Source organism: Podarcis melisellensis (genome assembly GCF_964234715.1).
Source record: "Podarcis melisellensis genome assembly, chromosome: 8".
Taxonomy (NCBI): domain Eukaryota; kingdom Metazoa; phylum Chordata; class Lepidosauria; order Squamata; family Lacertidae; genus Podarcis; species Podarcis melisellensis.
The window spans coordinates 74,325,641-74,336,776 of NC_138540.1; the positions used below are offsets into that span (position 1 = coordinate 74,325,641).

The 11,136-nt window shown below is 41.8% G+C and overlaps 1 protein-coding gene across 3 annotated transcripts in view; it reads left to right on the forward strand.

Annotated features, from left to right (window-relative positions):
- LOC309375326 (protein NKG7-like) overlaps positions 1–11,136 on the forward strand; it is a 56,659-nt gene that overhangs the window by 9,730 nt on the left and 35,793 nt on the right. Inside the window, exons 1-4 of one of the 3 annotated variants that reach the window (XM_081921019.1) lie at positions 6,220–6,461; positions 9,145–9,372; positions 9,623–9,769; positions 10,668–10,781. In XM_081921019.1, coding sequence (XP_081777145.1) covers positions 9,195–9,372; positions 9,623–9,769; positions 10,668–10,781 — 439 coding nt within the window. In that variant the 5' untranslated portion in view covers positions 6,220–6,461; positions 9,145–9,194. Of the gene's footprint in view, positions 1–6,202; positions 6,462–9,144; positions 9,373–9,622; positions 9,770–10,667; positions 10,782–11,136 lie in introns of those variants that run through there. The other 2 variants (XM_081921020.1, XM_081921021.1) reach the window with 2 other exon arrangements.

Sequence of the window (11,136 nt, forward strand, 5' to 3'; positions counted from 1 at the left end):
ACATCTTAAGGCAGCCGTGTTCAGGGAAGTTTTTAATATGTGACATTTTAGTGTATTTTTGGTTTCTGTGGAAGCCGCCCAGAGTGGCTGGGGAAACCCAGCCAGATGGGTGGGGTACAAATAATAAATTATTATATTGTTGTTGTTTGTTGTTGTTTAGTCATTTAGTCGTGTCTGACTCTTCGTGACCCCATGGACCAGAGCACACCAGGCACTTCTGTCCTCCACTGCCTCCCGCAGTTTGATCAAACTCATGCTGGTAGCTTCAAGAACACCATCCAACCATCTCATCCTCTGTCGTCCCCTTCTCCTTGTGCCCTCCATCTTTCCCAACATCAGGGTCTTTTCCAGGGAGTCTTCTCTTCTCATGAGGTGGCCAAAGTATTGGAGCCTCAGCTTCACAATCTGTCCTTCCAGTGAGCACTCAGGGCTGATTTCCTTAAGAATGGATACGTTTGATCTTCTTGCAGTCCATGGGACTCTCAAGAGTCTCCTCCAGCACCATAATTAAAAAGCATCAATTCTTCGGTGATCAGCCTTTTTTATGGTCCAGCTCTCACTTCCATACATCACTACTGGGAAAACCATAGCTTTTACTATACGGGCATTTGTTGGCAAGGTGATGTCTCTACTTTTTAAGATGCTGTCTAGGTTTGTCATTGCTTTTCTCCAAAGAAGCAGGCGTCTTTTAATTTCGTGACTGCTGTCACCATCTGCAGTGATCATGGAGCCCAATAAAGTAAAATCTCTTATTGCCTCCATTTCTTCCCCTTCTATTTGCCAGGAGGTGATGGGACCAGTGGCCATGATCTTCGTTTTTTTGATGTTGAGCTTCAGACCATATTTTGCGCTCTCCTCTTTCACCCTCAATAAAAGGTTCTTTAATTCCTCCCCACTTTCTGCCATCAAGGTTGTGTCATCTGCATATCTGAGGTTGTTGATATTTCTTCCGGCAATCTTAATTCCGGCTTCGGATTCATCCAGCCCAGCCTTTCGCATGATGTATTCTGCATATAAGTTAAATAAGCAGGGAGACAATATACAGCCTTGTCGTACTCCTTTCCCAATTTTGAACCAATCAGTTGTTCCATATCCAGTTCTAACTGTAGCTTCTGGTCCCACATAGAGATTTCTCAGGAGACAGATGAGGTGATCAGGCACTCCCATTTCTTTAAGAACTTGCCATAGTTTGCTGTGGTTGACACAGTCAAAGGCTTTTGCATAGTCAATGAAGCAGAAGTAGATGTCTTTCTGGAACTCTCTAGCTTTCTCCATAATCCAGCGCATGTTTGCAATTTGGTCTCTGGTTCCTCTGCCTCTTCTAAATCCAGCTTGCACTTCTGGGAGTTCTCGGTTCACATACTGCTTGAGCCTTCCTTGTAGAATTTTAAGCATAACCTTGCTAGCGTGTGAAATGAGTGCAATTGTGCGGTAGTTGGAGCATTCTTTGGCACTGCCCTTCTTTGGGATTGGGATGTAGACTGATCTTCTCCAATCCTCTGGCCACTGCTGAGTTTTCCAAACTTGCTGGCATATTGAGTGTAGCACCTTAACAGCATCATCTTTTAAAATTTTAAATAGTTCAGCTGGAATACCATCACTTCCACTGGCCTTGTTATTTGCAGTGCTTTCTAAGGCCCATTTGACTTCACTCTCCAGGATGTCTGGCTCAAGGTCAGCAATCACACTACCTGGGGTGTACGAGACATCCATATCTTTCTGGTATAATTCCTCTGTGTATTCTTGCCACCTCTTCTTGATGTCTTCTACTTCTGTTAGGTCCTTACCACTTTTGTCCTTTATCATGGTAATCTTTGTACAAAATGTTCCTTTCATATCTCCAATTTTCTTGAACAGATCTCTGGTTCTTCCCATTCTGTTGTTTTCCTCTATTTCTTTGCGCTGCTCGTTTAAGAAGGCTTTCTTGTCTCTCCTTGCTATTTTTTGGAAATCTGCATTCAATTTCCTGTATCTTTCACTATCTCTCTCACATTTTGCTTCCTTCTCTCCCCCGCTATTTGTAAGGCCTTGTTGGACAGCCACTTTGCTTTCTTGCATTTCCTTTTCATTGAGATGGTTTTAGTTGCTGCCTCCTGTATAATGTTGCGAGCTTCCACCCATAGTTCTTCAGGCACTCTGTCCAGCAAATCTAAATCCTTAAACCTGTTCCTCACTTCCACTGTGTATTCATAAGGGATTTGGTTTAGATTGTATCTTACCGGCCCAGTGATTTTTCCTACTTTCTTCATTTTAAGCTTGAATTTTGCTATAAGAAGCTGATGATCTGAACCACAGTCAGCTCCAGGTCTTGTTTTTGCTGACTGTATAGAGCTTCTCCATCTTTGACTGCAGAGAATATAATCAATCTGATTTCGATGTTGCCCATCTGGTGATGTCCATGTGTAGAGTCGTCTCTTGTGTTGTTGGAAAAGCGTGTTTGTGATGACCAGCTTGTTCTCTTGACAGAACTCTAATAGCCTTTGCCCTGCTTCGTTTTGATCTCCAAGGCCAAACTTGCCAGTTGTTCCTTTTATCTCTTGATTCCCTACTTTAGCATTCCAATTCCCTATAATGAGAACATCCTTCTTTGGTGTCACTTCTATAAGGTCTTGTAAGTCTTCATAGAATTTGTCAATTTCAGTTTCTTCAGCACCAGTAGTTGGTGCATAAACTTGGATTACTGTGATGTTAAAAGGTCTGCCTTGGATTTGTATCAAGATCATTCTATCATTTTTGAGATTGCATCCCAGTACAGCTTTCGGCACTCTTTTGTTGACTATGAGGGCCACTCCATTTCTTTTACGGGTTTCTTGCCCACAGTAGTAGATATGATAGTCATCCAAACTGAATTCACCTATTCCCGTCCATTTCAGTTCACTGATTTCCAGGATGTCAATATTTATTCTTGCCATCTCATTTTTGACCACATCCAACTTACCCAGGTTCATGGTTCTTACATTCCAGGTTCCTATGCAATATTTTTCTTTACAGCATTGGACTTTCCTTTCGCTTCCATGCATATCCGCAACTGAGCATCCTTTCGGCTTTGGCCCAGCCACTTCATCAGCTCTGGATCTACTTGTACTTGCCCTCCGCTCTTATCCAGTAGCATGTTGGACACCTTCCAACCTGAGGGGCTCATCTTCCAGCGTCATAACTTTTATATGCCTGTTGTCTTTGTCCATGGAGTTTTCTTGGCAGGGATACTGGAGTAGCTTGCCGGTTCCTCCTCCAGGTGGATCATGTTTGGTCAAAACTCTCCACTATGACCTGTTCATCTTGGGTGCCCTGCTTGGCATAGTTCATAGCTTCTCTGAGTTATTCAAGCCCCTTCGCCACGGCAAGGCAGTGATCCATGAAGGGGAAAATTATATTATTATAAATTATTATATTATATTATAAATTATTATTATATTATTATATTATTCCTTCAGTGGTTGGGTTAAATGAATGTGCTGGCTAAAGGAATGGATTTAACTCAAAGATATTCAATTATTAGACTTGGAAGGGCATGATATTAAGTATGGATGGCATACCAGTCTCTGGTATGAGAAAGTGAAAATATGTAAAAACTTTTCAAACCATGTGATTAGAAAAAACCTGCACAGAGTTTGGGAAAAAACATAAAAAACTGATTAGAAAGAAAATCACCCTTGTGGCTATCCCCAATGGATGTGATATCAAGGAACAGAATGAACATGGACCATCAGTGAATAACCTACAGAGATCTCTTAGATTTAAGAGAACAGGAGTGCAGAATGAAAAAAAAAATTGGAAGAGATAAAGAATCAAGTGGTGGATTGACCAGATTCACCAACTTAATGAACTGCTTAAGATGGACAAAAAATTGGGTTTGCAGACCAGAGTTCCCAGTTTGAAAGGGAACTTTTATGAACTAAAGAGAAAACATTGCCTAAAATGTACAGGCAGCTGCTAGAATGGGAAAAGAAAGGTGAATTTGTGAAACCCAGTACGATTAATTGGGCAAGGGATGTGGGACAAAATAATTGAATTTGCATTCTGGGAGAAATTATGGGAAACAGACCTGAAATACACTGCATGTTATTTACTGAAGGAAAACCTCGTGAAAATGCTCCACAGATGGTATTTAATGCCAAGCAGATTAGTGAAAATGTTTGGAGCTGGGAGTATAAAGAGGTAGAAGGGTCATATTACCACATGGGTTGGCTGTGCAAAGTTATTAAGGAATTCTGGGAAATGATGTATAACGAATTAAAAAATAAAAATAAAAGAACATTTCCCAAGAAACCAGAAGCCTTTTTTTGGGAATGGTAGCAACAGAAGGGCTCCCCCCCCCCAAAAAAAATCTGTTCATGTGCCACTACAACAGCTCGAATTTTGCTTGCACAAAAATGAAGAACAAACCATGTACTGACTAGAAATGACATTTAAAGATGCTGGAATATGCAGAGTTAGTGGGTCTGACTAGTAAGATACGAGAACAAGATGGTCGGGAATATAAAAAGGACTGGAAAATGTTGAGTATTTTTTAAAAAAATCACTATATACCGTATTTTTCGCTCTATAAGACGCACTTTTTCCCTCCTAAAAAGTAAGGGGAAATGTGTGTGCGTCTTATGGAGCAAATGCAGGCTGTGCAGCTATCCCAGAAGCCAGAACAGCAAGAGGGATCGCTGTGCAGTGCTCCCTCTTGCTGTTCTACCTTCTGGCTTAGCTGTGCCAAGCCTCTTCAGGGCAGGGGGAGCCTTCATCCAGTGTGGTGTAGTGGTTAAGAGCGGTAGTCTCGTAATCTGGGGAACCGGGTTCGCGTCTCCGCTCCTCCACATGCAGCTGCTGGGTGACCTTGGGCCAGTCACACTTCTCTGAAGTCTCTCAGCCCCACTCACCTCACAGAGTGTTTGTTGTGGGGGAGGAAGGGAAAGGAGAATGTTAGCCACTTTGAGACTCCTGAAGAGGAGTGAAAGGCGGGATATCAAATCCAAACTCTTCTTCTTCTTCTGCCCTGAAGAGGCTTCACACGGTGCGCAGTGATCCCTCTTGCTGTTCTGGCTTCTAGGATTCAGAATATTTTTTTTCTTGTTTTTCTCCTCCAAAAACTAGATCCGTGTTATGGTCTGGTGCATCTTATAGAGCGAGAAATACGGTATATGCGAATAGATTACCAGGTCTTGAATAAATTCAGCGGTGTAAGGGAAAGCAGGAGATGAAGAGTAGATTTTTGCTTAGAATATGCAGATGTGGAAAACAAAAGAAACCAGGGAAGGAGGGGAAGGGAAACCTATATGTGGGGGTGGTTTTGTTGTTGTTGTTGTTGTTTGTTACCAGTCATTTGTAATTTCTTTTTCTACTCCTTTTGCATTTTTTACATGTTCCTTTTGAATTGTTTGTAAGGATGCAAATAAAATTATAATAAAAAGGTAAGGAATGAGTAAGATGGGCACCTTTTATGAATCAAGCAGAAAGGGATTATCTATGAATTGCATTATTTGCTTCGAGTCTTTGGCCTTCAAATTCTGTATGTTCTGTATGTGCACATGACTATTGTGATTCTCCTGTTTGTCTCACAGCTTGTGGTTTTAATAAAGAATATTTTTAACACAAGCACACAGATTCCCAAGTCTAAAAGGCCAACCTCATTACAAAGACAGAAATGTGCCTTTGGATTTACAGGGAGCTCTCCGTTTCCACACATTCAAGGCATGAACGACCATGCATGCTTGCATAGAGGGCGGTTGGTATAAGGTTCTCAACATCAGAACCACCCAGTGGGAATCCCTTGCAGAATTGTCCCTAATTCACTGCATGGGACGTGGGTGGCGCTGTGGGTTAAACCACAGAGCCTAGGACTTGCCGAGCAGAAGGTCGGCGGTTCGAATCCCCACGACGGGGTGAGCTCCTGTTGTTCGGTCCCTGCTCCTGCCAACCTAGCAGTTCAAAAGCACATCAAAGTGCAAATAGATAAATAGGTACCGCTCCGGCGGGAAGGTAAACGGCGTTTCCATGCGCTGCTCTGGTTCACCAGAAGCGGCTTAGTCATGCTGGCCATATGATCCAGAAGCTGTCTGCGGACAAACGCCAGCTCCCTGGGCCAATAAAGTGAGATGAGTGCCGCAACCCCAGAGTTGGTCACGACTGAACCTAATGGACAGGGGTCCCTTTACCTTTACCTTTATTCACTGCACAAAACAGGAACAGACAGCGGCATCTCTTTGGCACTCTTTCTGAGCCACATTTCTCCCATCATGCTCTTTGCTTGCCTGCACAGGGAAGTAACGTGAGTGTATTTGAAAAGTAGTCTGCTTATCTGAAGGTACAATTAACCTTTGTTCGTTTCCCCTCTTTTTGCCTTGACGTTGAACTATGAATGTAACAGTCATCCAGGCAGGTTACTTCATCTCCACTTGCTAATGCTGAAGGACTGATCTGTGAGCTGGAGACTTTCAGTGTGCAGGAACATCTCTCCGGAGATCTGACGAGGGGTAAGTAATGTGTTGCCTGGAAGAGGGGCTTATCCTGGTTGCCTTCACCTGGTTACTTAGCCTACTCATGTTAGAAAATGCCACTGATCACTGAGAAGTTCTGCTGTGGCTCTGTGATCAGAGGAACCTCTCCCCCCCCCCTTTGAGAGGACAATTAGGACAATGGGAGAGGTGAAATACCTCAGAAAAATAGTGGGAAAGATAAATTGGAATGTATGGTTATGGAAGAGATGGAGAGGGGTTCGATTGGGATGGGGAATGGGTTAGATAAGTATCCTAAGACACGAGACCAGAAATTAAGAATTACATTTAACTCTTGGATAACGAAATAAGGATTTCAATTTTAAACGTTAAAGGACTGGGGTAGAGTATGAAAAGGAGGATAGAAACATTACTGAATAAAGATCAAGCAGATATAATATTTTTACATGACATGCATCATACAAAAGAGGGGGTTAATGAACTCAAACTGAGAGGTATAAAATCAAGAGGGGTAGCAACTATAATTTCAAAGAGATGTGGGTTTAGTATAGTAAAGATGAAGAAAGATCCTGAGGGAAGAGACGTTATAATCCAGGGAACAGTGGCAGTGGAAGAATACACTATGATTAATATTTAAGCTCCTAATGAAAATCAGGTTGAATTTTTTGATAAAGTGTTTAAGAAAATGGAGGACATTCAAAAAAGCTATGTGATCATAGCAGGAGATTTCAATATGGTATTGGATAAGTAAAATCCTACCCCAGAGGAAAGATGTAATAATGCTACAGGATTAGCTAAAATTGAGAGTGATGGGGGGGGGGGGACAAGAAGAAATTTTCTTTTTTCTCACCAATGCATAAGATCTATTCAAGGATTGATTATATCTTTGTTTAAAAAAAGTAATGCCTAAAAATTACAAATATGGAAATTGGAAGATAAACCTAGAAAGTAGAGATAGAGAGGTTATGGAACAACCAATTTCAGAAAAAGAAATAGAAGAAGTTATAGGTAAACTAAAAGGGGGGAAAGCCCCAGGAGCAGATGGAATGGGAACAGAATATTCTAAGGTATTTAAAAATATATTGGTTCCTAAATTAAAAATATTAAATAATTCAGTAATAGAGAGTGAGAGGATCCCTCTATCATGGGAACAATCAATAATTATCTATATTCCAAAACCAGGAAAAGATATGAAGGACCCAGGATTGTATAGACCGATTTCCCTAATAAACTAAGATGCTAAAATATTGACTGCAATAATGTCAAAAAGGATGAATAATTTTATGTATAAATATATAAATAAAAACCAATACAGCTTTGTAGCAAGAAGACAGACGTCTAGTTTAATAGGAAAAGCGCTGAATAAAATAGATATAATAAGAAATAAGTTGAAAGCTGGTATAGTAGCATTGGGTATTTGTAAGGCATTTGACTGTGTAGAATAACCTGTGGTAAAATGATTATAGAAAGTTTAGGATTTGGAGAATGATTTAAGGGATTAATAAATCAATTATACTTGAGGAACAAGGCATATCTCGTAGTGAACAATGGTATAACGGAACAAATAACACTAGCCCAAGGTACAAGACAATTTTTGTATTTTATTTGTATTGATCATTGAAACTCTGGCCAATGTAATTTGAGAAGTTAGAAATATATAAGGAATAAGTAATAATGGAAAAGAGAAAATAAGTTTATTTGCACATGACGTCTTGCTAACAATAAAAAATCCGTTGGGAAATATCCAGGTTATAGAGGCACATTTGAAAAAAACCAGAACTGGGTTAAAGCTGACTGAAAGTCCAAAGGTAGCCTAGTTATCAATTTATGATGAGGTGGAAGGTTCACAGGCTATGAAGGACTTGCTCACAAATTTATTGGTATAAAGAGGTGTGGGATATATAGTAGCTATTAATGATAAATTAACATGTGTAAATGATTTTGAGGAGATATGGAAAGTATTTGTGGAATTTGTCCTGTTAAAACGGAAAGGGGTCAAACCATCGCAGGAGGTGTAGATATTTTAGGAGGTTGGATAGTTACAATGGAATGGTCTCAGGGGCGGGGTGCACATTTTTATATTTATTTATTTCTTATTATTTTGTCAAAAATAAAAAGTAAATCAGTGATCTCTCCTCTAGAAGGAAGGCAGACTCATAAAGTATTGATGTTCTTTGTAAAAAAATCATTTAAAAATCGTTTATACACCTCCAGTGTCAAAGACCAAGGTAAAGAGGTGTGTCTTAATTCACCAAAAGCCATATAATGATGGTGCGAGACTCACACCTGTCAGGAGGGAGTGCCACAGCTTTAGAGCAGTCCACGAGAATGCCATCTCCAAAGCCATTATCCATCAAGCTTTTGAAGGAGCTGGGAAAAACCAAGAGGGCAAAGCATATTACAGTTGCTAAGCAACAGGCAGGTAAAATTTGTAAGTGGTCCACCAAGGTGCTCAGCGGTTTTCAGAGGATCAAGGTGGGAATTATTTTGGGAGGAGGGACCACTTATGAGAACAGGGTGGTGAAAGGCAGCACAGTTTGTTTGTTTTCTGTTTACCTTGCGCCCTGAGAACCTGAAACAGAGAAGTATTAAACGTACAGCTGGAGGACATCTTCGCCTCTTGTCACATATGCAAATTTTAAGCACACCCAAACATAAACTGCAACCTATGTGGAATAATGTGCGTGTCTCCCTTCCCCAGGTTCGGCATCCCAGTTACCCTGAGCAGTCACAGATCTGACCATTTGCACCATGCAGGCCCTGCAGATTGGCGCCGTGGTTTGTGCTTTCGTCAGCCTTCTGCTGCTCCTCATTGCCCTCGGCTCAGACTACTGGCTGGAAAATGAAGTGAGCTACGCTGGCCTCTGGAGATCTTGTGTTAATATTGTATTAGTTGAAACTTGCGGTTCATTTGGGATGGATGTGAGAGGTAAGCTTTTTGTCTTCTGCTCAGAGTACTAGTGGTGTAGTATTCAACTGTAAATTGGGGGGGGGCAGCAGCTGACAGTTCCCCAACTCCCTGAAAATTCAGTGTGACTAGGGATAACACATTCACACCATGCTTTTTTGGGGGGGGGGGGGAGGAATTAATGTTTTGATTCAAGTGCAGTGAGTTCAAGCACAAAATGGCTGTTGACATTTAACCTCCTTCTTCCTTTCTCTTCCTTCCTTCCTGAAAGATTACGTCCATGCTACCCGAGCCTTCATGTTCTTCGGGATGATCGCTGGAGCCATCTCTTGCATTGGTCTTTGTGGCACCTTTTTTAGCGTGAAATTTGGCTCCATCTCCAAGGCCAAGACCGCAGCCATAGCCAGCATTGTTGCAGGTATTATGGGGGGTCATAAGCATCTGCTTCCAGTCAGTTCAAGCCCCTCAAGCCCCTGAACACAAAGCTGTAGACTGTGCCAAGCTGAAATGTCCACCCAATATGTTCTTACTTGAATCCAATGAAGTTATACTCTGAGCAGACCCACTGAAATCAATAATGAAAGGTGCTATCCAATAGTCCTCTGTCCACCTCCAGGGTTTTGTGATCCACCTACCACATCTCCACTGGATATGTAGCGGGGGTGTGGGGAAGCAGGATGATCAGGCCCAATTCCTGGCTGGTGCTTCAGTCAGGTTTAGCTCAAGCCCAACGCTATGGCATGTGGGCGGTGAGACTGGTTCCAGATCCAAGGGATGCTTGGCCAGCTCAGCCCTGCTTTCTCCTTGCCCTGGAAGCACATCCAATGGATATATTTCAAAGGTGGAATCAGGAACTTCCTGCAGCCAATCAGAAGCCACGCTTTGGTTTCAGAACTTTTTGGAATTCAAAACGACTTCCGGAACAGATTCCTTTCGACTTCCAATATATGACTACTACTACTACTACTACTAAGTTAGTACTGTACTACTACCCAGTCAGGCTGCCCAACTGACTGGGTTGCTACAGCCACTCTGGGTGGCTTCCAACAAATGACAACACTATAAGACATCAAAAATTATAAATAACAAAAATGTGAAAACAATTTTTTAAGAAAAAATTACAAATAAAAAATAGTTTAAAACAACAATGCTTAAATACAATAAGTTCCACTTGGTCCCTGACTCCATCCCCATAGTCATCTGGCAACCAGGGCGCATCTTTCAGCCACTGCATTTCACAAGCTGCAGCTTCAGGGTCAGCCTGGAATATTTAATGTACAAGCAACTTTATATCCTAATGTATTTTTTCTTAATAGCTGGTTGCGTCCTGATTGCCATGGCCACCTTCACAGGGTGTGCGGGAACACAGTTCAGTTATGGATGGTCTTTTGGCTTGGGCTGGGCCTCCTTTCCTCTCTTCCTTATAACTGGTGAGTATGTGTCAAATGGGAAATGCTGAAAATGTGCGTCTTTATTTAGAGGTTTGCCTTCGCATGGAGTTGGTAGCTGTTTATTTCATTACAGAACAGTCTGGGGCTGAGGTACACATTTAGCATCATCACGTGGTCGTGCCCCTGGCAGTGTGCCACTTTGGCTGCGGATGGAGGCTCAGATATTGATCAGTTTCCTGGTGTGACATGCTGTGCACACAATTCCACTATCAGCAAAAGAGGAAGAGGGTGGAACGTGACACAATCCCCTGGGTGTGCTTCTCTACTGCAAGCATGGATTACTTCTGGGTTTTTAGGCCTTGAAAAGCATTCAGAAATGTCTTTCTCCCTTCTT